At 41.1% G+C, this 27,833-nt stretch overlaps 1 protein-coding gene across 1 annotated transcript in view; it reads left to right on the top strand.

The window, feature by feature from the left end:
- The window catches only part of RC3H1 (ring finger and CCCH-type domains 1), a gene marked incomplete in the record, with an annotated part of 3,590,040 nt that overhangs the window by 2,795,938 nt on the left and 766,269 nt on the right, over positions 1–27,833 (top strand). The window contains 1 exon segment of the mRNA XM_044055940.1: positions 576–666. Within this exon segment, the coding sequence (XP_043911875.1) occupies positions 576–666 (91 nt within the window).

Below are 27,833 nucleotides of genomic sequence, written 5' to 3'. Positions count from 1 at the left end.
CACGCTACATGTTAGCTTTAGAGTTGAGGCAGTGCGCCCTCATTAATATGCATGGTTCGCTGCCGTCTTACTCTTAGACTGGCTCTTCCGTGTAAGACTAATCTAGTCTTACACAGAAGATTAGTGAATTCTGGGGTGTCATTTTTTCCAGTCCTGGCACAAGTATGTGCACTACACACCAAAACTGGTCACTTTTTTATCCTGGGACTTGGACACCTAGCTGTTTTTTTTTTTTTTAACCTACCTCTGTCAATGAGGTATGCTATATAAATTTTATTCATCAGTGTCATCTTGGTGAGATTTTATGAAAACAAGGTCCACCATGCGAAGATACTCACCAAGACTTGAGAATCACTTCATTTTCAGTAATGCTGTACTCCTTTTCGTGCTGATTTCATCATCTCTCCATTCGGACCCTTTTCTTTTTGTAAAGTTTGTGAGCTGTGTACTGAAGTTACAGATGCTGACTAGCAAAAACTGTTAGTATGGTAGACTCTACATTTTTTGAAGTGTACTGTTAACAAAGTAGTACAGGAGGGTACTTCCAGTTATTCTAACTTTTTTTTTCTTTACAGATTGTAACTCATACAGTGTACATGGAAACTGGGGGCAAGCATTGTATTCATCCAACCAAGGTATTCCTACTCAGGGACATGTCAGTGATAGGTAAGAAGCTGTATTTTTTTTTGTAGTATGCTTAGGGGAAGTCTGTTTCGTGGAAAGCAGGCTTATTTGAAATCTTATTTTATTCAGTGCTGAAGAGTGAGTAATGCTCCCCACAAGCCGGTATGAAATCTTTTTACATTTTAATTTCCTGCCTTTCCTTTCCTAAAAAATACATTAAAACTGCAGTTTTCAGGATATATGTAACCATGTAGTAACGGTGCTTCCTCCACAAGTCAGTACTTCGAGTTTGTTTTTTTGTTTTTTTTTTTTTAACTGGATGTTATTTATTTACTCATTTGTTCATTGGTTTAGAACTGCAAAATTAGAACCATAAATAAATAAGTTCCATTAAAACGAAGCATTTTGTTGCAAATGAGGCCATGTGTAGCGTATATTTGTAAACATGCAAACTGAATTGTACGTTTTATTTAATTTTATTTCATTTCATTTTAATTTCCTCTCTGGTTTAAAATGCCAGTCTCAGTGGACCATTTTCAGGCTCAGTAAAGGAAAAAATGCAGCAAATACAGCAGTCAGTTACATTGTTACATATGAGTAGGGTTGCCATTCATTTTTTTTTGTTCATTTTTTCTGGACTACCTGGAACTTAGAATGTTCTGTCTGGTAGTCCAGAAATCACTGTACAAACTCCAGATCTGATGTTGTCTCTGCCACCCATAACTCATCAGAATCCGACTTTGGCCACTCTCAGTCTTTGGATATAAAGCTCAGCCTCCTCCCCTTACCCAGTTGCCTAAAAATAAACAAATAAATAAATAAAGCAAACAAAAGCCTTTAGAAGTAGGTTTTCTGTTTTCACCATTTTGACATTTTTCTAGTCAGTAACTTTTTGTAATTATGATTTTTGTATTTAATGGTACTTTTGAGGCACTGTTTCTGTCACATAGAATTGTTATTTGCTGTTTCTTGTGGTTGTGCTTTTATGATGCTTCTTTTTAGGTGTTGAGGTAGGCTCTGTTTTCATGGTTAATAAGACATCATGTTTTAAATGTGTGGCCTGTAGCCATAAAACTCCTAATTCAGATGCACATACTAAGTATATCTACTGTTTGGGGGCTGCTCATCTTGATATGAGCAGTGGTCTGTTTGCACTGCCTTTGGCACTAGAGCTGTTACAAAAATGAGAAATAAATTGGCCTTAAAGGCTATTCTCCCTGCTTCCACTGGAGAAGCTTCTCTGACTCACTCAACTACTTCTACTGTCTCTCCCCTCTGTCAGGAAACCCACTGACAAGTACAAGGGTCAGACGAGTAGTGAAAAGCCTAAAGAAAAGGAGAAGGCCAAAGAGTCCAAGAAGCAGTCCCTAGAGCACTCTTCGTCTTGCTCTGAAACTTACTAAGACCTCGGATCCAACATCAGTGTTGGACCCTATCATCATTGGAACAGACACCTCTGCATTGTCAGAACCATGGTTCTCCTTGGAGCTGGCTGCACCCAGGCTAAGACCCCCTATTTCTTCAAGAAAGAACTTTCCACTGTTCTTCCAGACTTTCCTTCACTGCCTCATCCCTCTGGTCGGTGCAGTACTTCAGGAGCCTTTCCAAAGTGAATATGGATAGAGTGATGAGAAAGTTACTTGGAACCCAATCCTAAATGGGGGAGTCTCCTGGCTCTAACTACTGTCAGACCAATGAGCATGGGCCATTTCCCTTGTCATATTATGACTCTTTTCCTGATCCATCCTTCAGATTCAGGACATTTGGACCCAGTTGTTTTCTGGGGTTTGTTTACATCAGCTCTGAAGACATGGTCTTTGTTGACTCCAATTGCTTCTCTGATCTGATTGGTGCCAAGTAGTTTGGACCTAGACAGATCTTATAGTCAAAATGTTTGTGTTGGATGTGTTGGGCCTGGCATGACTCTGAAGTTCTCAGAGCTGACCCTTCCCTTTAAAGCTTAGGAACTAGACAGCTCAGCCTTGGTGTCGGTTTTGAAGCAGAACTGAGCAGGACTTTGAGACCAGTCCAATTTAGGTGCTTCAGCTCCTAAAGGAGGGGTCTCTGGTCTGGTCTCAACTTCTGCTTTTCAAGCTTTTGAGAGAATGTTCTCTTATTCTGGGTAGCAAACTTCCTTTTCCTGCTCAGATCCTTCCCCTCCCCATAGGAGCTCCCTGGGTCCTAATCCTACTCTCTGTCCTGTCAGGACAGCCAATCTTTCCTTGTTTTGAGATGGTGCTCACTGAGGGATAACGACACCAGAAATGTGGAAAAGGCAAAAGTCCAGATAAAACGCCACAGATCTATTATAGGGTTACCATCTGTCCCATGTTGTGAGGGACAGTCCCTCTTTGGGCTGTTGTGTCCTGCAAAAAAATTGTAAAAATGGCAAATGTCCTGAGAATTTAGGACAAAATTTTTTCCCATAGTTTATGTAATAGTTGCATAAAAAGTTATTCTATATCTGAACCACCTAAATGTTATAAGAAATGGATAAGCAACTAAAACATTACAAGAATAAGCTTTTATATAGGCAAAAAAGTGAAGTTCTGTTATCTGCTCCAGAATTGTAACTTTAAATCTGTGACTAGGGCAGGCATGTATGTGTCTATACAACGCAATAACAGTTTTTGCTTTGTTAACCTCCACGTCATGTTCATAAATTCTCTCCTTTAGTTTTCTGGATGTTTTCCCTACATAAAAAGCAGGAAAAGAATCACAACAGACAATATAGAATATTCAACTAGACTCACAGTTGAAATGCCATTTAACTTTAAATTTGTGCCCTTTTATATAAAAGGTATCCTCTACTAATATAAACTGACACTGCCTACAACTCCCACATTTAAACATACCACTGTTACTGTGCTTGCTCACATTCCTGGCTTTTCTTTCCAGTAGATTCTTGAAACATTTATTTTTCCTGTACGTCATTTTTGGCCTGTCAACTTTTGCTGTTTTTTTCCACATTTCTGGTGTGATTATTAGCTGGATTCTTGTTCTTTTGATTTTTCCTCACTGAGGGATCCTATTCTGCCTCCGAGTCCTGTCCAGATCACCCTGTGGGAAGTTTTCACTGAAACATTCTTGCAAGGTACTAACTTTGATGAGGGGGAGGGGTCCCTCAGATCCCCCTTGAAGGACATCTCATTTGGAGAAATACTGGAACTGCTTATACAGAGAGGAGATTGGTCCTCCAAAGCCCCATCCCAGGAAGAGACTTTATTTTGTGAGGCTTTCGGGGGTGGTCCCTCCCATGGATGAGATGGTCGACCTGATCTCTTAATGGGTATAGAAGGAACCAGACATGGCTGAACCAATCCCATGCAAAGCTGAGAAGTTTTTGGTCTCCCCAAAGGCTTGCCCTTATTGGAGATACTGGTCTCACTGTTGATTCTGTAGTGGTAGTGGCCACCAGATAGGAACTCACTGAGGAAAGCTCCACTGTGCTTCCTCCAAACAGGGAGACCAGGAGACTGGACAGATTTGGGAAGCAAGTTTATGCTTTACTGACATTCGTACTTAGGATGCTGAACTGTTTGGCATAGGTGACTGGCTTCCAGAGAAGGAGTTCTCCAGACCTCTCTTTCAATGTCCCTGTCTGCAGATGAAAGAAATTCTGTCGACTTGCAGTTGGCCACCCTTCAGTCCCTTTTCGAACTTGTCTATGCTTCTCATTTCCATTGTGACAGAAGGCACTTTTAAGAGCTGTGTGCAATTGCATAGCTGATAGGAGCCATGCCTGGATGCGTCTGTCTGACTTTGTGGAACGTGCTTTATCAATCCCACTATGATGACTCCACACTTTTTTTGCCAAAAGTTAAAAAGATGCTCAGTAAGTAATAAATAAATAAATGAAGGAAGTGATCAAGATGAGACAATCTTTTCTGCCTTAGGGATCTGGTTCTCTGCCCCCCCCCCCACACACACACAAAAGGTCCTTCTCTAGAAACTAGAAAGGAGGGAAGAAGCTGTGGTTCTGCAAATCTCACTGTTTGCTCCTGGCACTTCTGGTGATAGACTCCCCTAAGGCAAACAGGGAAACTCTTAATAGTCAGTGTCTCCTTCCATGGCAGAGGTGGTCTGCAAAACCAGGGCGTTACGGGTCTGATGTTCATCGTGCATACAGCTGCAGTAATCACAGATGGGTTTTCTGCCGTCAGGCGGGTCCTCGGTCGGCCGAATTACAAAGTCTAGGTCCGGCGTCGGTTGTTGTCGCTTTCTTTCCTGACGTCAGTGCAACAGGGGTATATAAGACACAGCCGACGCCATTTTCTCCAGTCTTTTTTGCCGCGCGGTGCCCGAAGCAGAAGCAGTTCGCAAGTGCCGGTCGGCCAGCTCCTGAAATTACGAAAAATTGGAAACTGAAGTCTTCTTTAAAGCTAAGTACCCTGTTGGGGAAACTTTTCTTGCCTCAGACCGATGTCAGACAAAGTTAACAGTTGTATTTCTTGTGGGAAGCAAATACCGCATAAGGATTTCCATTCCCTCTGCATACCTTGTTTAGGCCCAGACCACGACGTCTCGGGCTGTCGCTTTTGCGCTACTTTCAATAAACGCACTATTAAGCGTCGGGCGGAGTTCGCCTCGCACTTTTTTGGTAAAGCCTTTGATTATAAAATGTCGTCGGAGAATCCGACTACCGTTTTGTCCAAAAAACGCAAGGACAAAGATCGACACGCGAGGTCCGCAGTCTCCACCGACACCACGCCAAAACCAGCTACATGTGGTCCGGTTCTCAACTACTGACGACACTTCTTTGGCGGTGTCTTCTGTAACCGAGACCGCAGGTACCTCGGCCCATACCCAGACTACAACCACCGAAGCCACTGTGAGTGTTGAGCCTCCTAATGTGGACAGGTCCACTTCCACCCATGGTGTCTTTAGACCATCATCTTCCTTTTCCATAAAGGCCTTTACTAAGTCCAAATCAGCCATGCATTCCAAGAGGCCTGTTGCACAGGGCCCATCTCCAGGCCCCATGCCTAAAAAGCAGATGCTAAAAATGGCTGAGGATTTAATTACTCTTATCAGGGGTTCCCAACCCCCCTCCAGACAAGAGACCCAGAGTGGAGGAAGATTCTCCCTCTTCTGACCAGGGCTCCATTTTTTCAGAACATTCTGATGAAGAGGAACACTCGTACTCCCCTTTTGAAGATTCTGATGCAGAGCAGTCCATTCCTTCTGTATCTTCCCCCAGAGGATTTTTCTTTTGGGGAAACCTTGCACACCTTGAGGGAACACTTCCATTGGGAAGGCCAAGACTTTTCTGATTCCAAGAAAAGACTTAGGGAATTTCTTTTGTTACCTCAGCACAGACCTCTGGCGATACCTCCTGTCTTGGACATACTTGATGATGTTTACTCGGAGGCTTGCCTTAATCCGGATTCCCTGCCTCCTGCCCCAGTCAAGCCTGATAGGTACTACAGAGTTCCTAACTCTCACCAATTTCTTTACAAAAGCCATAATGCTGACCCTGAAACCATTTCTCAAGGCCCCAAGGGAATGAAGGCCTCTACTGCTAAGAATCCACTACCTTCCGAAAGAGAGTCTAGATCCTTAGAAAGGTGGGGAAAAAAGGTATATACCTCGGCCACCCTAGCCATGAGGGCCTTAAATTGTCAGTTCCATATGATTAAATATCAACAGTTTCTGTTATCACAATTAAAAAATAAAATGTCTCAACCTGAACAACCAGATTTGAAGGAGTTGCAGGATATGATGCATAGTGCAGAACAAGTGGGTAAACACACCTTACAATGTGGCTGTGATGCCCTAGAGGCCTCAAGTAGAGCTGATGTGACAGGATCAGTCATTCGTAGACATGCCTGGCTTAGAGAACAAACCTTGCCTGATCATGTTAAAGCTAAACTACTAGATGCTCCTTTACAAAAGAATGTACTAGTTGGTACTAATGCTGAGCAGATACTACGGAAAATGGAAGAAAAAGCTAAATCTATGCAAACTGTCGAAGCTTTTCTACAGGTTCAACCACCACGTTTTAGCAGAAATTGGCCTTCAAAAAAACTGGTCCTTTCCAGCCACGGACAAGCACCAAAGAGGTAGATACAGGCGCACAAAGGGGCAGAGGACAATCTCAAGGATCATATAGAGGCAGACAATGGTAAACTCCAGCACCAAGAGGTGGCGAAGACAGTGCACAGCAATACAGGAAACAAACCCAATGACTTCCCCCTTTTCATGCCAAGCAAGTCTCAGCTGGCAGCACCCTTGGGAGGAAAGCTGGCATTATTTTCAAGAAACTGGCATATTATCACAACAGACAAATGGATCCTGGACATTATAAACAGAGGCTACAGATTTCATTTTCACACTCTTCCAAAAATGAGAGGCATGCCGAACCTGCCACACAATCAAAGGGCAGAGGCTCAAATACAAATTTCAAAGCTCATGGACATGAAAGCTATTCAAGAGGTACCTACTCACGAACAAGGTCAAGGTTTTTATTCCAGACTATTTCTGGTACCAAGGAAAAGAACCGACTGGAGACCCATTTTAGACTTATCCATCCTAAACACATTTCTACTCGTACCAAAATTCAAGATGCTCACATTACAGCAGCTTCTTCCCATGCTGGGCAAGGAGTTTTGGCTGGTAACATTGGACCTCAAGGAGGCATACCTGCATGTCCCAATCAGACAAAGCTGCAGAAGATACCTCAGATTTCTTGCAGGTTCAATCCACTATCAATTCTCTGCATTGCCCTTTGGCTTATCTACTGTGCCCAGAGTATTCACGAAATGCCTGGCATCAGTAATTGCCTACTGCAGACTTCAAGGGATACAAATTTACCCTTATTTGGACGACTGCCTGATCCAAGCGGACAGCAAGCACATACTTCTGGAACATCTGGCTTATGTAACACGGTTATTGAATTCTCTGAGATACACAGTCAACAAAGAGAAATCCAGGCTAACACCAACTCAGAAAATAACTTTCATGGGTGCCAACTTGGACACAAACACCCAGATGGCCTATCTTACGCCAGAGAAACAGGGGCAACTAACTCAATACTTCAAAATACTAGCAAATTGTACCAGGCTCACTGCAAGGAAAATCCTGCAGGCTCTGGGCTTCATGGCATCTTGCATTCTTTTAATCCCATGTGCAAAGTTGCATATGAGGAAACTTCAATGGTACCTAAAAAACCTATGGTCTCAACACAGCCACAGTTTGGAAACAATAATACCAATAATCCCATGTTTGCAAAAGGAATTTCTATGGTGGGCCCAAGCATGCCAAACAAACACAGGTCTTCCATTCTGCAAGCCTCAAGCAAATCAAGTCATCACAACAGACGCCTCAGACTACGCCTAGGGGGCGCACATGACAGACAGGTGCATTCAGGGCAAATGGTCCCAAAAGGAAAAGCACCTTCACATCAATCAAAAAGAAATGCTAGCAGTGACAAATGCAGTTACAGCTTTCAAGGACCTCCTGCATCCAGGGCAATTATTGATAAGAACAGACAACACCACAGTAATGTGGTACATAAACAAACAAGGAGGAACACATTCATACCCCCTGTGCAGGCTAGCCATGTCACTTTGGAACTTGGCTCTGGAATGGCAAATCGAACTTCAAGCACAGTACTTGCCAGGATTGGAAAACACGCTGGCAGACAATCTAAGCAGAAATATGATAGACCCACATGAATGGAAGTTGCATCCTCAAGTGTTTACAAAGATAATCCAAGCGTGGGGAAGGCCAGACATAGATCTCTTCACCTCCCACAGGAATCATCAATTGAAAAAGTTCTGTTCAAGGACCTTTCATCCAAAGGCCTGGAGAGTGGACGCCCTTTCTTTCAGTTGGGCAGCATGGACAGTTTACGCTTTCCCACCTTTGCCTCTTCTGCCCAAGGTGCTCTTGAAAGCAAGAGCAGACAGACCAAAGATGATACTGATTGCTCCAGACTGGCCAAGACAACACTGGTACCCACTCCTGAGGAGCCTAACACATACTCCTCCCTGGACCCTACCTCTAATGCCTCTTCTACTGACTCAGCACAGCTACAAAACTCTTCACAGTCAGCTGTAAACACTCAATCTGGCTGCATGGAAAATTCCTTAACACCACAACAGACCCTACTCTCTAAAGAGGTGCAGGATGTCATTTTGGAGGCCAGAAGGCCATCTACTAGAAAGGCTTACTCCGCAAAATGGAAACGGTTTTGCGCTTGGAATGAGAAAAAAGGCCAGGATCCTAGAAAACTGAATTTGCCTTAGATATTACAGTATCTAGCTGAGCTGTTGAACAGTGGACTTTCATTTTCCTCCATCAAAATTCATGCCTCAGCCATTTCTGCAGAATACAACACTGATCCACCCTTATTCTCTCACCCACTTTTAAGACAGTTCCTCAGAGGGGCTAAGAATATAAGCCCTCCAAGGAGACAACCAATACCAGCCTGGGATCTGAATTACATTCTAGAAAAATTAACATTGCCTCCCTTTGAACCAGCTGCCTCAACAGATTTGCAATATTTGTCCTGGAAAACAGCTTTCCTTCTGGCCATTACCTCAGCTCGTAGGGTTTCGGAACTACAAGCCCTCATGGCTGAGCAGCCCTTTCTCATCTTCCATCAGGACAGGGTTTCCCTACGACCCAACCCGTCATTTATGCCTAAGGTAGTATCCAGGGTAGCTTTAAATCAGGCCATACACTTAACTACCTTTTACCCCAATCCTCAAAACAAAGGGGAAAGGCTGCTACATTCCTTAGACATCCATAGACAGCTACGTTACTACTTGGACAGAACAAAGCCTTTCAGGAAATCAGAACAACTTTTTGTGTCTTGTGCTGTAGGAGCTCAAGGGAAGCCAATTTCCAAACAGACAATTTCAAAATGGATAGGCCACTACATACGGTTTTGTTACTCCTTTCATGGCAAATCTGTTCCCACAGGCATCAGATCCCACTCCACAAGGGCCACAGCTACCTCTACAGCTTTCCTCAGAGGAGTCCCTACCAAAGATATTTTGGAGGCAGCCACTTGGAGTTCTGTGCATACCTTCACAAAACACTAGCACCTGCCTTTATACTCCAAAACTAGAGCAGGCTTTGCCACTGCTGTGTTGCAGGGCATTCTGGCTCCTCCCAGTTCCACCTAGTGCCTACCACCCTGTGCGTAGCTTTGGGATTCTACCCATCTGTGATTACTGCAGCTGTATGCACGATGAACATAGTACAGTTTTGTACCTACCATAAATGTAGATGTTCGAGTGCTAATACAGCTGCAGTACAGGTTTCCCTCCCTCCTTCCCCCCTTGGTAAAGGCCTAGTGGCTAACACCTCCTCATACAACCTGATTGGGTTATCCTTCTTTGGTGTATTTGCTTGCAACTACTGATTTTTGATTATATTGCATTGCATGATTATATATATAATTTATGTTTTGCCTTCCTTCTGGGGGCACCTGACATCTGGGGCAAGAAAGACTGAAGAAAATGGCGTCGGCTGTGTCTTATATACCCCTGTCGCACTGACGTCAGGAAAGAAAGCGACAACAACCGACGCCGGACCTAGACTTTGGAATTCGGCCGACCGAGGACCCGCCTGACGGCAGAAAACCCATCTGTGATTACTGCAGCTGTATTAGCACTCGAACATCTACATTTATGGTAGGTACAAAACTGTACTTTCTTTGGTAGGCCTTACCAGTGCTCCTGAATGATTGCCTGACTGCTGCCTCTGGAAGCAGCCAGGGGTTCTTATCCCTGCATCCCATAGCATGGAAATCCATCACGCAAGATGTTGGATTCACAGGATCATAACCAGAGGATGTTCTATTCCCTTTTCCTTATCCTTTTACTCAAGAAAACCTCTGTGTGTTCCACCCTCCCAAAGAAAAATGATGAATAGAAATAGCTGCTAAACAAGAGTTGTCCAGGGGGTCCCACCAAACCCGTAATGGAATTTACTCAAGGATATTTTTGATGCCAAAGGAAAACAGGGGCCTCAGGCATCTTAACCAGTCTGTGACAGAAACAAAATTCTGGATGGTAACAGTACAGCCCATTCTTCAGTTGCAGAAAAGACAATTGGTTATGCTTGTTCAGGGCACATATTACTGTTTAAGATGGAAGGTTTTTCCACTTCCAACTGGGAGCCAGTTATTTCCATTTCAGAGCCCTGCCCTTTGGTGTCGCTGCAGCCCCCTGGATGTCCACCAAGTGTATGGCAATGGTTGCAGCTCATCTCAGACTTCATGGATTCTGAGTGTTCCCATACCTGGATGACTGGCTCATAAACACCCCCACAGGAATCTTCTCCACACCAGGGACTCCTTTTTCCAGCTTTATAAAAATTAGGTATCCCTGTGAACAAAAGCAAGTCAAAACTTCACTCTGTCCAGACTACAGAATTTGTTGGAGTTCACTTGGACAAGAAACTACAAATAGCCAGACTGCCCAAATCCAGGATTGCCATTATCCACAAATAAGCCATAGCAATTCTTTCTGGTCAAAAAAACACCAGCAAGGTTGAGTTTGTGACATCTTGTGTCAATGACAGCCTTCATCAGTTTAGTTCTTTTTTCCAGATACCGTACAAGGGTGCTCCAGTGGGCTTTATCAACACAATGGTCAGTCAATGTCATCCCAGGAGTTTCTCTCTCTCTCTCAAAAAATTTGCAAGATACCTATTCTCTGGTGGCTGGAATCTCCTCCTTCTCCACAGTATCACTTGATGACATATGTGCTGCAGCCAATGTCCATACCATCATTTCTCATTACAAGTTGGATTTACAGTCAGTAGTCTTGAGCTTTCTTCTGGTTCAGCACTCCTCCCAAATATCCTTCCATGAGACCTCCCAAGATTGATAGTAGCTGGGGACTGTGTCCCATCTGTTAAGGAACAGAGAGAACAGACATCATAACACATGAAGGTTTATGTACCATAATGATAGAGCTGTGTTGGCGGCTTCCATCCTTCCTCAACATCCCTCCCTCCCTCCTTCTCTCCCCCTTTTGTTTTATCCTTCACTGCTGGAGTGGACCCTACTGATATCTTCTTCAGCTTTGTCATGTATTTCTTAAAATCCAAGTCTAGATGGAGGTTATTATATTTAAGAAGATGACCATCATTTCATTACCCAAGAAACCACAGCCAACAAGTCTAAATGACTACCGACCAGTTGCTCTGACTTCGACAGTGATGAAGTGTTTCGAAAGGCTGATTAAAAACCATACAACCTCAAGCATACTAGCAACTTTGGGGCATACTGCAGTTTGCATATAGGCTGAACCACTGCACAGCAGATGCCATCTCTCTAACACTTCATGAAACCTTGACCCACTTAGAAGGTAAGAACTGCTATGCCAGAATGCTATTCATCGACTTCAGTTCTACCTTCAACATTGTCATCCCTCAGAATCTAGTAAAGAAACTCTAGGTCTGCAACTGGATCCTAAGTTTCCTCACAGACAGGCCTCAGAAGGTTTTTGTGGGCGACAGCAGTTCTGGAACCATAACTCTGAACACGGGAGTACCACAGGGGATGTGTGTCGAGTCCTTTATTATTCACCTTGCTGACACATGATTGCATGGCCAGACAGTAGTCCAATAAAGTCATCAAGTTTGCAGGTGACACCATGATCATAGGTCTAGTTCAGGAATAGAGAGGACGCAGCCTACAGAAGTGAGAGGGAGCAACTGGATAGGCTGGTGTGATAGCAACAACTTAGCATTGAATATCAGTAAAACCAAAGAACTGATTGTGGACCTCAGAAGGTGTCAGGAAGCACATATACCTCTAGTGATAAAAGGGGTGTCAGTGGGAGAAGGTCAGGAGCACGAAATTTCTGGGAATACACATCTCAGAGGACTTGTCCTGGTTAGAGCACACCAATTACACTGCCAAAAAAGCACAGCAATGGTTGCACTTCTTAAGGAAACTGAGAAAAGCAAACTTGTCGCAGTTCGTCCTCCAAGCATTAAACAGGGGCACCATCGAGAGCATCCTAATCAACATGATCATAGTCTGTTATGGGAATTGTAATGTCTCCGACCATAGGGCTCTCAGGCGAGTTGTAAGGGCAGTGGAGAAAATCATTGGTTCTTCACTTGCACCCTTGGAAGACGTGCAATAGACTTGGTGTATAGGAAGAGCTAGAAAGATAGTCAATGACCTTACCCATCCTGCAAATGACATGTTCTCCCACCTCTCCTCAGGTAGAAGATACAGAAACATGCACTGCAAGACTTCCAGGCTGAACAACTTTTTTTTTCCCCTTGTCCATTAGACTGTTGAACTCTGTCGACAGGCGAACCAGAAGAAAATCAGCTCCTTTGTCCCCCACAATCACCTAGGCATGTACATAGCTGTCTGATCAGGAGTAGTACACATTACAGGCTCATCACGTTCTACTAATTTTTACTAATTTTACACAGTTCATATGACTGCAATATGGATAGTCAGTGTCCATATTTGAATGTGCAATTCTGCCTGTTCTTCACCTGTACCCTTGTACACGAAATTTAAGAGAGTGCAATGTACACTGTGCAATATCTATATGTTCTATCTATTTTTGTTTATATGTTATGTTTTTGTGATGTCAGTTTTTTATTAAAATATTTTTCTGTGTGTATGTCTTGGCACTGGGAACGAAGCAGCACAGTTTTGCTGAGCTACACTGTTGTGTAGATTTGAATGACAAAGTTTATTTTGACTTGACTTTAGTTATATGAAATGTTTATGCTTTTATGTAAGAGGAGATAATATCTTTTGTTGTAAGGAATGGGCAAACTCAATCTGAGGTAATTCTCCACTTGCAGGAGACTGTGGGTAAGGGGAGGAGCCTGAGCTTTGTATTCAAAGTCTGAGAATGGCCGAAGTCATATCCTAGACAGGTCTGATAGCCCATCTGTTGAGGAAGGGCAGAAACAGACAAAGCATATATGTCATTATGGTAAGTACATGACTTTCATTTCTCTCTCTTTTTTGCTTTAATAGTATGCAGTCATGTCCAAGAATTCATTAAAAAATGCATTCCACCTCCCACCCATGTCCATTTACATTGTAGAGTGTGTTTGGAGGTTGGTGGAGAAAGACAGGTTTAGAGACCGTATAAGGGGTTTGATTTTTGTAGTTTTTATCTCGGTGGCAGGTGGCAAGAATGATACTTTAATTGATGACTTACTACTGGTATTAACAACACACATTCCGTTTACATTTATTGTAGGAGTATGCAACATAACTGACTGGCAAGTAGTAAACATTCATTATATATGTGGGATTAGTAAATTAGCATCAGAATGAATGTCTAGGTTGTATACATAAATTAAAAAAGTTTCATAGAAATATGGGATATAGGTCAAAATTAAACAGTTAAGTAAGCCCTAACTGGCTGCATTAGTGTGGTCATAGCCATGGTAAAGAAGGGGGTAAAGCGTGACCAGATTACAGCAGGAAGGTTAGGAGTCTGAGGCAGTGTAAAAGTAGAATTTTTGTTCCATTTTCAAAGCATTTGTGTTACACACACACACACACACACACACACACACACACACACACACACACACACACACACACACAAAGACATTAAGACTAATCCCACATCCAGACTAAAGTGTATGACCCACTGGAACTCTGTGCAACTCAGCATAAACAGGGTGCCATGTTATATCCTTACAGCATGTAGGTCCCTCCATGTACCAGGAAACCCATACTATCTGTGTCAATGTACTGGAGTCCCTCACCATTCAACCCTGTACAATATTCATGTGGGATCTCAACTAGCCCTCTGTAGATTGGGAATCTGACACCACTCCTAATGCACAAGCCCAGCAGTTTTTAAACTTTAATACCAGCATCCTAGACCAGTTGTTCCATTCTCTTGGCAGGGGTACAAACATTCTTGATGTTGTACTCACGGACATGTAGGGTCCAATGTTCCTCACCCAGTGTAATATTTTTGCTCATCAGATATGACCATAAGGCAATATTACTTGAAATAAAATTTAAATCTGGAGATCCAGCAAAACCAAAAACCTTTAGGAACTGTTCCATGGCTAACCTCTCTCTACTAAGCAAAACCTAAATTCCAAGCACCCCCAAACCCAATAAATACCATAGAATACACTAGGCTATTTACATAATCTCTGTACATCCATATGGTTAGCTGTATAGAGTGAGCTGCACCCACTCATATTAAGAGTTAAGACAAACTCAAAAGACAAGCCACTCTAGTGGAATCACACTATCAGCTGGTTATACAACAAAAGAAAAAAATCTCCTCCAAGCCTAGGAGCAGCAAAGCATACATACCAAAAGCACCCTGATCAATCTAAATAGGCAGCTAAGAGGGTCAATTAATACTTCAAAGGCTAAATTTGAAGAAAAAATAGTTTCTCAGGCAAAGGGCAACTGCATATCTTTCTACAGCTTTTTCCATAGCCTCAAAAGAAATACACAACAATGCGCATAAAAACTATTGTAAATGGCATCACCCTCACTGAACCGGAGGCCACTGCTAAACTTTTGGCTGACAGGATCAGCTCAAATTTCTCCCTCAACTTCCCCCCGATAGTCCAATAGAAATACCACATAACACATTCCTCCCAACCATTACTAGAGAACAAGTCAGTAATGCACTTTCCAGGGCCAAAAACACTGCATCAGTGGGCCCTGATTACATTCCTGGGTGTTTAATAAGTAGCAAGAAGCATGACCTCTCTTCCACTGGAGTCACTTTTCAACTGGAGCTTTCAGTCAGGTTTTATGCCCAAGGAATGGAAGACCGCTACAGTCATTCCCCTGCACAAAGGAGGTCCAACCACTGAAATGGGTAACTACAGGCCCATATTACCAGCCTCATATTTGAGGCCATGGAAAGAATCATCATTGACATGATAAAGGAGGACATAGGTAACTTGCAAACGCTGAACCCATAACAGTTTGGCTTTGTTAAAGGAAGGTCATGCCTATTAAATTTGGTGGACGTTTTTGAGAGGGCCACCAAAGCACTGGATGAAGGTAAGACTATGCATACATCTTACCTCGACCTCGCCAAGGCTTTTGATACAATACCGTACTCGGACATTATATACAAGCTACTAATTTAGGTATATACCCTTTTATCACCCACTGGATAAGCCAGCTAGCTCACTAATAGGACCCAGGAGGTCAAAATAAGTGAGGCCGCCTCCACCAAGAAGCCAGTCACTAGCAGAGTGCCCAAGGCTCGGTACTGGGCTCGCTCCTTTTTAGCATTTATTTCTTTGAAATGGAAACAAATGCTGAAGGTTTATGGCTAACTAAGTTTACATATGATTGCATGCTGGGGGTTGTCATCAACCCCCCCTGCAGAAACTAGCATTTTTCAAGAAGGTCCATCTCCGAGTAATAAATGGTGCCAAAGCCACTCAGTGCTAAGAAATGCATTATTGTACCCTTTGGGAAATCAGCCATCCTGGCTAATTACCATGTTGATAATACACCCCTAAGAATTGACTCAGTGGTCGGGGATCTGTGTATGCATGTAGATAGTAGCCTTGCATTCGATCACCATGTGGCCACAGTGGTGAGGAAAGCTTTTTATGTTGAGCAGCTTATAACTAAGTACATGGCATCTAGGTCCAAAGAGGTCATCATCCCACTATACTCCGCTATTGTCAGACCAATCATAGACTACAGTGCTCCCTTTGGTATGTACCTGACCAGGCATATGCAGTAACTAGAACAACCTCAAAGGTTCCTTACAAAAAAGAATACAAAGCGTAACAAACCTGTCTTATGCATAGTGGGTTAAAGCCCTTTCCCCTCTGCTCAGTCTCCTATAGATTGCTGAAGGGTAATCTATGCCTGGCTTACAAGGCATCCACAAACCCTACACTTATGAACCTCTTACATATTTGTAAGTCAGACAGTACCAGAAATACAAGGTCTAGGGACCTGAATTTTATCTGTGATATAAGCAGAACATGCTGAAGAGACAGATGTGTGTCCCAGAGACTACCCCTACTATAGAACAGGTTTCCCATCCATGTGAAGCTGAGTTCCTATATTACCCAGTTTAAACACAACCTAGATAATTGGATGGGGAATAGGAAATTTACACCAGGCCTGGCATCCAAGTTCCTTATGGACAGAGATGGCTTATAAATGCCTGACCCTCAGTGTCCTGTTTGAATACAGGACATCATTATTCTTTCAGGAAAACTTGACTATGCTTAGAAAATCATTCAAAACAAATGGGCCAGCACACAATATAATCAACAGTCCTTCATTAATGTCTTGACATATTAGTCTAAGTGCATTTGTATAAGGAAATTAACAAAACCCAACATGAGAAAAATACATCAGCATACCGGTTTTAGCATTACTGCCATCATCATCATCATCATCATCATGTTGTCATTTCCATCAGGAGGCATGCTTGGATTCGCTTGTGTGATCCTGCAGAGCCCTTCAAGTCTTGGTTCATCAGTGCAGCTTTTGACAGCAGCTCATTGTTTGGCCAGAAGTGAAGGGGACACACTTCAGGTGTGAGAAACATGGAAAGACCCTTTCTACAGTGGGTGTATGTTTTCTGACCCCTAAAGATGCTTTTCTAGGAATCAAAAAGGTGGTCAGAAGATGTGGTTCAGGAAGTCCTAGGGTCCTTTCCAAGATCCACATGTACTACGACACCCACGCATCAGAGGAGCCTTGCAGAACCAAGGATCCAGGGATTCTTTCTCTGATAGACCCTATCAGCACTTCTTTGATTTTATATATTGGATTACAAGAGTGCTTTATTCACTGACCCTTTGTGTTTTTTGACACTTCTGAAAGGAGGTTTGATTGTCCCCTCAGGAAGCAATTGGGGGGACTATCCCTGCACTTGAGAGCCAGTCTAGAGCTAACAAAAGATACATGGGTGCAGAGGATTATTTTCAGAGGTTATATAATTCCCTTTTCCCTACCTCCTCCACCTGTATGCAAAATTCCCGATGTTCTACCCAGTTAGAGGAAAGCAGCACCACTGTGGCCAATCAACTATATATACTAACTCCAGAATCGCACTACAGTGGGGTAAAGGGCATATATGTTTTATTTGCCCAACAGTACTTGCATTCAATGACATGAGTTTTCAGTGATTTGAACTTTTAGTAATTTGGTGTGAGTGTTTTGAAATTCTGTGAAATCAGTGCATCAAAGTAGACCGATATATATATATATATATATATATATATATATATATATATATATATATATATATATATAGATATATATAGATATATATATATTTTTTTTTAATATTAATAAGTTTGATGTTCTTATTCATTGGGTTACCTGTCGACACTGTTGCTGCTTTTGTTAGCATCAAAGGCTTATCTGTTTTATGGGCATATGAGCTAAATCGCATCCCTTTCTAGGACGTTTTTTCAACATGGACAAAAGCGGTGAAAAAAGCTTAAAAAAATGTACAAAATGCTGCTTTCGAAGATGGCTGCATACTGATCAACAGCTTAATTTCAGTTCTCCCAGTATGAAAAAAGAAACTGATAGATACAGTAATTCTTCGTGTTATAGCAACATTCCGTTACCGACTAATAACTACTCTGCCTGAAGAAGAAAGTTAAAGAGCTTGAAAGAAAAACAACTAGAAAACATGGAGAAAACTCTGACTTGGGAGAATCCTGCAGCTGTTCAGCAAAAAGCATTTCAAGCTCCAGCTTTGGTACAAGAGATTGCTTCCGGTACTTCAAGGAAAAAATAAATCAAATGTGCCCAGAGTTGATTAAAATAAATGAAAAATTTCATGAGTATATCAACTCAAATTACAAAAGGCTGGGGAAATGGAAAGAAGCTGTAAACAGCTATTCAGGTGAACTGATAAAAACTGCAAATATCAGATGAAAAAGAGAAGAAAGGGCTGTCTGGGTATGGGACTGCTCAAGAGCACTTTCAAAAAATGGTAGAGTTAGAGGACAGAGCATGCAGATAAAACCTGAGAGTTTTGCTGTACCAGAGAAACTGGAAGGAAGAGACTGTATTAATTTTATGAACCCACAAATAAGTAACTGGACTAGTATTTCACAGCAGGATCCTTTAAATGAAAGGGCACATTGTGTGTATGCTCCAAACCTAACCACGATGAAGCAGATAAGACCTTTATTAGTTAAGATACATTCATACCAGCACAAAGAGTTGATCCAGCAAACTGTAGCAGAAAGACTAAATATTAAAATTTGGAGACAGCAGAGTCTTTGTGGAAAATGATTATTCACTGTACACCAGGCAGAAAAGAAGCAAATTTATCCCAGCAGTCAAAGAATTTCAAGAGGCAGGTGTAAGATTCAAGCTGCTGTATTAAGCTTTCTTTGAATATTTTTTTCCTGGAGGATCAAAGTAATTTTTTATTCAGAACAGGCAAAGGATGAAATACAAAAGTTTGTCCAACAAGGGGTGCACTATCAAACAGAAGGGGACTTGCTTCTCATTCATCTGCTTTTTGAGAGACTTTGCCAGTGAAACCTTTCCCAGTGTTTCAAAGGAAATTGCTTGAGATAGAGAAAAAAGTGCAAGAGTTGACTAGAAGAACTGGGAGTACCTTGGACTTCAATCAAAGTCTAGGGTTTGGGAAATTGAGATGGACAGGAAGAAGACCAGCGACTCTGAAATTAGTGGATAAATGTAAGACTATAAAGCACCAGTTAAGTTTGCAAAATATGGCTTTACAAGAAAAAGTGGCTGAGAAACATTAGATTTTTGTTGACTTTGGTAAACTTGTTGGGAGGTGGGCTGACAAGCATATGCCTGACTTCGCCAGTAATGTTTGGAAGAACACTAAAGGAAAAAAGGGAGAAAAAGGGGAAAAGTAACCGTAAGCAAAACACGTTTTGTTCTCAATAGCATCTGTATAAAACATTTTATGACAGTAATTGCATGTTATACAGTAAAGTATTTACAGTGATTACTGAATGTGATAATGATGCAAAAGTAAACCAGTCCTCTTTTTTCCTTCTGTTTTTTTTTTGGTTTTAAGAAATGTAGGCATTAGAATATAAAAAGAGCAGAAAGGCTAGACAAAAGGATGTTTAAGTTGATAGGTTGTAATTTTGGGCTATTGTGGTTGGGGGGGGTTGTAAAAGTGCACTGATGATAATATATGTAGAACTGAAATATTTTCTTTTACTTTTCTATAGGTGAATGCCTGTATTAATGCCCTTGGCTTAATCTAATTACAAGTTTTTATGAATGCAAGTAGATTAAAAAAAAAGAGAGATCAGATCACAATGTAATAAATACTTTTCTTTAATCAAATAAGTGTTCAGTGCCTGTTGAGATATCTGGAGCTGAGGTCAATTCGACATTTATTTCTTGTAGATCCATAGAAACAAGCTGACTAAAGGTAAAGGCAATAAATTGAGATATCTGAACATTCTTTATTGAGATAAACATAAGTGGTAGAAGGGCAAACAGTTAAGTAAAAAAACAAAGTTTGAAATTGTTAGTGCACGTAACAAAAAAGCTGGAAATAGAAAATTAAAAAAAAATTGTCATATAAAATAGGTGGGAATAATATCTTATGTGGGAATAATATCTTATAATAGCTACACTAAATATGTTTTGGAACGTGAATGGCCTCAGAGTTGTAGATAAAAAGGTAAGTGCATTGAATTATTTAAAAAAATGCAGACAGCAATTAGTGATGCTACAGAAAACACATGTGGAAAGAAGTGAGCATGCAAGTTTGATAAATAAAGGGTTTCAGGATGGATATTCAGCAGAATGTCATGAATAAAGAAAAGGGGAATACTTATACTAATTGCTAGAGTAACTCCAGTAGTGATAGAAGAGGCAAAAATATAGTAATGGTAGATTTGTTGTAGTAAGTGGCTAATGGCAAGGCAGGAATATCATGCTGGCATGTATTTATTTTCTGCAATTAAGTTCATAGGTTTGGACTAGATTGTCTGTCCCTGTGGGGCATTTTAAGCCTAGTTAGATTTTCCAACCGAAAGGTAAGAATCATTGTACTGTGTGACAGTAAGGTAAACAACAACCATTATGCCAACCCCCAACCCCATGTAAAACTGCTATTATGGATTTTAAGAAAATTTTGGAAGAAATAATCCGCTTTCCTCAGGGAATATCAGTTACAGATGGGGGACTGGAATTTGATTTGCAACAGTGAGGATGTATCTGGGGGACCTAGAAGGAAAAATATAACAAAAGATGGTAGATTTCTGAATAAGTTTATGAAAATATTTGGTATGGAAGATGTGAGTTCAATAGAGTTCAGTAGTAGGAGCTCTGAGATTATTTACGTATTATTTCCCAAGGTACAATAACTGGGCTAGACTAGACATAATTTATATTTTACAAGAACATGTGCATTTAATTGAAATCTTTTTACACACATCCAGTAATTATTTCAGATCATGCGCCAACAACTAAGATGAAAATGCAGGCAAAACTTAAGGAGCCCATAACAAGAAAAATAATCAGAGATCCTGTAGAAGTATGACATATTACTAAAGTTTTATGAAAATTTGGATAAATCAAGAAAAAGTCCAAACAGAAATATTTATGGAAGACTTAGGTATGCCAAGGTTAGCGGTAGGTGAGGCTCAACAATTAATAATTAAGACAGGAGGAAAGGAGTTAAAAATGGTGATATATAGTCTGTCTTTAGGAATGTCTCCAGGAATAGGTGGTATTTTTGTCGAAGTTTGGAGGCTAGAAGGGAAGAAGGTGATAAAGATCTGGAAGGTTTTGCTTAGCAGTATTTTAAAAGGAGGGGAAGCACCAACATTCTGGAAGAGAGCTGTGATGGCTGTAATACCTAAAGATGGTAAAGACCATCAGGCCCAACTTCATATAGGCCTATTTCAATTGTAAATTATGATTGTAAAGTATGTATGTATGTATGTTGCCAAAATTGATACATATAGATCAGTGTGGTTTATTTAAGGAGAGACAAATATTTGGCACCATCAATAAAACAGTGATGATCTAGAGGGAAGCAGAATGTAAGTAAATACCACTGTTGTTGTTAGGTCTTGATACAGAGAAAGCATTTGACAAAGTAAGCTGGGTTTTTATGAGCAGGGCAATGGAAGCATTTGCATTCCCTGATACGGTAATAAGGAGAATTAGGAGTATGTATGAGGGATTGGGACCAAAAAGTGAGAAGGTTCCTCTCTCATAAGTTGTGTCTGAAGAGAGGAACTAGCCAGAGGTGTCCTCTTTCCCCTTTGTCATTTGCATTATATTTGGAGCCTTTGGCAAAGAGTATAAGGGATTCAGAAATTCAAGGATATAATTGGTATGGTAATCAAAAACAGTTTGCTTTATTTGTGGGACAATGTTATGTTGTACTTGATAAAAACAGAAAAGGACATCTCATTGCTGTGGAACATTCTGACTCAAGTTTCATGTCATTTTTGGATGTCAAATTAATGAAGACAGTACAAATGCTGTAGCTGTAAACATACACATGAATTGGTTCAGCAATACCCATATTTATGGGGTCATGAGAAAGTTAAGGTACGGGAGGGTGGCCTAATGGTTAAAGTGTTTGCCTTACAAACACAAGGTGCAGGGTTTGCGTCTCACAAGGGATAAGTGGTTAGGCTTAAAATGGCTCGCAAGGGCAGTTAGCTTAGTACTAACCTATAAACCTATGAAGTATGTAGAGGTATGGGTTAAAGTGGATTTTGTTATGGTAGCTAGGGATAGGTGGAAAGAGACTAAGGAAAAGATAATGCAAACACTGAGAAACTAGAAACTCTTGTTTGCAGATAGCAAGATAGAATCAGTGAAAATGTTAAGTCCCTTTAGTTTTATATACAGGTCGGGAATTGTTTTATCAACCAGAGGAGATAAGGTGTGACAGTAATTAACAGTAAGTTGAAATATTTTATTATCTGGGAGGGGAAGAGGGGAAGGTTCAAGCAGGATAAGTTGATCCTTCCAGTAGAACAAGTTGGTTTAGGATTACCTGATTTAAAGTGATATGTAAGACCTACACAGTTAAGGCTAATATGTGTAACAAGCAGAAAGCTGTAATTCAAAGTGGAAAGGGATGATGATGAAGCAGTAGGAAATTCAAGAAATAAGGAGAGTATAGGATTTTGGATGCAGATCCCTGTGGAGAGTAACAGCAGCCACAAAAAAATATTATATTCATGAAGTAGGCGAAAGTATTCTAAGAACCAAACCAACATGAGAATGGAGAAAGGAGATTCTGCCAGTAGGGATTACTACAATTAGAGGTACAGAGAATAGGCAAGAGGGGGAGGCTGGAATTTACTTTAGAAAACTGGTGAAGGAACCAATGTATTGGGATCAAATAACTTGAGAGGGAAAGGTAATACAATGGGAAGAGACCAAGAAGACATTTGGACTGTAGGTTGTACACTGCTCTCCCAATATCAGAGTAGTGAAAGACCTGATGTCATAAAGTTTTTAGTTGAATCTAATAAAGAAGCTACAGTTAAAAAAGGGCATATAAAATATTGCATGATAGCTATATGAATCAATCAGAGGAGGTTATAAAAGATTGAGAAGAGAGACTGGATAATCAGTTCATAGGGAAACAGTGAGAGGGCTTAGAGTATGTACAGTTTCCAAATATGCAGCATAGGTTCATAGGTTAGTACTAAGCTAACTGCCCTTGCGAGCCATTTTAAGCTTAGCCAATTATCCCCTGTGAGACTCAAACGCTGTACCTTGTGTTTGTAAGGCAAACACCTTAACCATTAGACCACCCTCCCAACCCCTTAGACCACCCTCTGCAAGATTTAGGAGTTTTACTTGGAAGTGTTTGCATAGGTATTTTTATACCCAAAGCAGCCTGCAAAGAATTTTTCCTCCAGAAGATGGCAAATGATTTCAGATATTATGGGGAAGAAAGAGATAATTGTAACATATTTGGGAGGGTAATGATTTGGCAAACTTTAAAAATTCCCTGAAGAGTACTCCATCAGAAATATTGGGTGAGGTAATGGGTGTAACTAAGGAAAGATTCTTTGAGCTTGGATGTAGGATCTCAATTGCCTAGACATGGTAAGGCTAAAGTTTAATTATTGTGGCTGTCAAAAAAAAAAAAGTAGTTACTAGAAAAGTACTGAATATTGTAACAGAGGTAAAAGAACTGGAAGTTGGATCTTTAGAAAAGGGTAGGAGCAAATTACAATGAAAAATGGAAATTGTAACAGTACATGCAGAATAATGTTTTGGAGAAGTAAGGTTTATGGAAACGCAGGAATTGATTGTTTAAAAGAATAATGTATGTATAATAATTGTAACTGAACATCATGACATATTTTTGCTTTTATATAAATGTATGTTTGTCAGTGTCTTAAGTGAAGTCAGTAACGGTGTTACAAATGTGCAAAATGCAGGTTCCAGATACCACCAGGGTTTGTGTGTGGTGTGATCCATTTGTCACAGACTTGTACCATTTGCTCTTCTTTTGGCCCTAGAGCTGTGTCAGATATGGAGAATAAGTTAATACTGAAGAGGCTGATGCTTCTTCTGATTCAGAATCTACCAACAGTAAAAAATTTGACGAACCTGAAAAAAGTCTTAAAGTCTAAAGATTTGGAGCCAAGGAAAGGGTATTCTTATGGCCTGGGAACCTTCTCTGGCTGCACTGCTCTGATGCGAGGAAGCAGCCGGTTCCGAAGAAGACCGCAATCTCCCCGGCGCCGACACAGTTGACTCCGACCCAGAGGAAGGAGCCAAGTTCATCCGATCCAAAGCTCCGAGTGGAAGGGTTGGAACCGACCCATCAGTTTGACTCTTCCCCCCGGAGCCAACCAGAGAGTGTCGGCTCCCAGACTCCTCGAATGGCACCAAAGTAGTCTGAGTTGACAGAGCCGATGGCACTGGAACAAGCCTCTGCTCCGAAGGTTCCACAATCATCAGTTCCACCTCCCCCGGCTCCGAAGGCCCGGCTCGACTCAGAGGAGGAGTAGACATAGCAGGTAACATAGTCTTCGGTTCTGAAACCGGTTAGGTCAAAGCTGATAATAATTTGGCCAGTGCCGGATTCTCGAGAAGCCTCTGCACCACACGGTCCACATCCACATTGGGGAGGGTTCTCAAAGAATGAGTAGAAGGTATCGAGGAAGCCACTGATTGCAAAATGGGCGACCTCAAGGTTTCAGAAACCGGCTCCAAAACACGAGCTCGGTGCTCGGCTCAGAAGACTGTGAAACCGGCGACCGCACCTTCTCAGTAAGGCTTGGAGCCGACAGCTTCGTTTCCGACAAAGTTTTAGATGATTTTTGAGCCCTTTGATGACTTAGAAGCCTGGTCAGCCTTGTCCAACGATTCCTGGAAATCTGGTTTCAGCAAGCCCCTGTCTACCAGTTTCCTCCTATGCTTCAGTAATACCCTGCTGCTAAATGAGTGGCAGATGGAGCAATCCTCCTGAAGATGGACTGCCCCCAAACAGTACACACAACTGACATGCAGATCAGTTATAGACATTTTCTGCCCACACTTAGGGTATTTCTTAAATCCAGATTTTTGTTTTTCCTTTTGATCAGCCATATCAAAAAACAGTACATGTCCAGTGAACAAACCAAGTCTGTGTGTGTGTGTGTGTGTGTGTGTGTGTGTGTGTGTGTGTGTATATATATATATATATATATATATATATATATATATATATATGCAAATATGGCTCCCAGCCGGGAAACCAGTCAAGAAAAAAAAAAAGACTAATCTAATCACACACACACACACACCCACACCCACACAGCAAAAATACTAAAGCTGTGACTCTACAAAGCTAACTTATTTAAACTCTAAGGATGTAAGTATTTTGTACTTTCTAACTTATCTAAACTTTTCTATACAAACGAGATAGGGAAGAACAAACAATGCGGCCAATAAGGCCTAAGAGCAGCCACTCTGTAAAGATGAAGAAATTTGTCAAAACATTAAGGACAGAGCCTAAACAACACACTAAGGCTAACTAGCCAAAAACACACTATTTATATAAGGAAATAAAGGGATAACTGACCAAAAATGTTGACTAAAGAAAGAAATACTGGCCCGAGCTCTCTCTCGACCTCCGATCTGTTGCAGTGGCAACTAGATCTGAGGTGAGACAAATAGCATCATGGGATAGGGACTTGGCCTCGAGAAACTCTAAAACCTTGAGCTTGTGAAAGCGGCTGACTCTGAGCCGATGGATCGGCTCCGAACCCATGTGTAAGAATGAACGGCGAGATTGAACAACTTCACATTATAATTTAAATATGGCAGAGACATTTGTAATCATATACAGCAGGCATAGAGCACCATGGAGAAATTATCACTTTGTGGTTGCTAGAATTTATATGGTAACAGCAGCTGTAGCAGAGCAGCACTTGTTAGTGGTCATTCTCAGACACATTGCCCATAACATGGTATACTGTGGCCCTTTGCGCTAGTGCATGTGATACCACTAGTGTGTAATGTATTATTCTTGCCACTCTGTTAAGACTATGGCCCAGATGTTGAGATCCACAGATAGAAAGACCAACCTGGAGCTTACTGCAAAAGACAGATACTTACCATTCTTTAGTGTCAGTTACTACTGCCATGCAGGCTTTGCTGGGGAATGCAATTTTCCCTATTTACTTGAATACCTAGTACAAGACAGAAGTCAATTAATGAATGTGTTAAAGAACTCTAAAAAATAAACTGTTTATACCTTGTATTTTGCTGAGCTTAAAAACCTCTTTCAGCTTCCTCACTGAAAGTCCTACTGTCCTCTTTCTTCAGCCTTGGTATTCCTAGTCCACACACATTAATTCAGCCTCAGACTTCATATAAGTCTGCAGATATTTTCTCTAGCATCTCCACTTGTTACATATTATTGAATGTTATTAAACTTTGTATTCCTATTAATCCAACCTCTTCACCTTTAGATATGTCAGCAGCTTACATAAGCATTCCATCTGAGCCCATGTAGCCAACTTACCAGTTTGGGTGACCTGACCCCCCCCCCCCCAGTTTATTATTCTACATCTCATTCACTCTCTGGTTTGTCTTGATTAGTTCCATATTTTGTTCTTCATATGTAAATCCTCCTTGGTAACATCTCCTTTCTAGATGGGCTTACTCCTCTTACAAACTTTCCAGTTATTTTTTTCTGTCCTGTCTCTTCCTTGTTTTAACCTTTATCCACCACTTAAGTCACTTTTGATCCACCTAGAACATCATCTTTGTTTTGTCCACTTTGTCATCTAAATTAGTAGTAAATAGTAAATATAGGGAACTGATTGTGAGTTGCTTGTATATTCCTTATTTTGAAAAAGCTGATCTCCACAAGGTATGTTCCTTTATCACCTCTACATCTAAAAGCAAGTCTGCTTCTACTATTCAGTGTATCTAGTAATGGAAAATTTGTGGCAACCAACTCTGTTCCCACCTGGATTTTATGCTTTAAGTTTCAGTTTCATGGAAATGGTTTCCACAAAAATGCAAATAACTTAATCATACCATGACCATTTGGAGATCAGCATTTTGTCCAGCATAGTAGCATATCTTCATTTAGAGATGAATAACTGAATTTCACCTTTTAACCATGTGACTCCATCCATGCATTTGCTATTTCTGTTTGCTGTTGTTTTTCTTTGCCCTCTTACATGCTGTTCTTTTTGGAAAGGTACTGTAGAAGAGGCACTGAGGATTAGTCATTCAGAAGTGCCAAAAGGCATGTTGCTGCAAAACCTTTTGTTCTTTTAACTTTTTAACTTAAAAGTATTTATTTAGAAAATATCCTTGATTTTTTTTTGTCACACCATTATATTTGGCTTTATCCAGACTTCTTGAGCAAAAGAAGTTGAGAAATATTCATCCCAATCTGTTAGACAAAATGAAGGCAAGTCAGGATTTCCAAGATGGCTGCACATGGAGTAGCTTAATTTCAGTTCTCCCAGTGTGAAAACAGAAACTCAGAAAAGGCAGCCAGTAATTTTGTCTTTTTAGGTAAATTTCAGTAACTATGTATTAAGTGCATTGCCTGGATGTCTGCAGAAACAAAGAAACTCAGAGAAACATAAAGAAAACCAATCACAAAAAAAGTGAGAAGAAAACACTGTCTGGAAAGAATCCGACAGCTGCTTAGCAAAAGGCAATGTAAGGTCCAGCTTTAGTGCAAGATATTGTGAGCTCCTAAGCCCCCCCCCCCCCCCCCACTTAACTGGGGTTAAACTATTCCTGGCACCATGAAGTCTGTTTTTCAAAATTT

This window comes from Protopterus annectens, chromosome 14.part0 (assembly GCF_019279795.1).
Source record: "Protopterus annectens isolate FY-2018-M chromosome 14.part0, PAN1.0, whole genome shotgun sequence".
NCBI lineage: Eukaryota > Metazoa > Chordata > Ceratodontiformes > Protopteridae > Protopterus > Protopterus annectens.
This window is presented reverse-complemented; position numbering and strand designations above follow the sequence as displayed.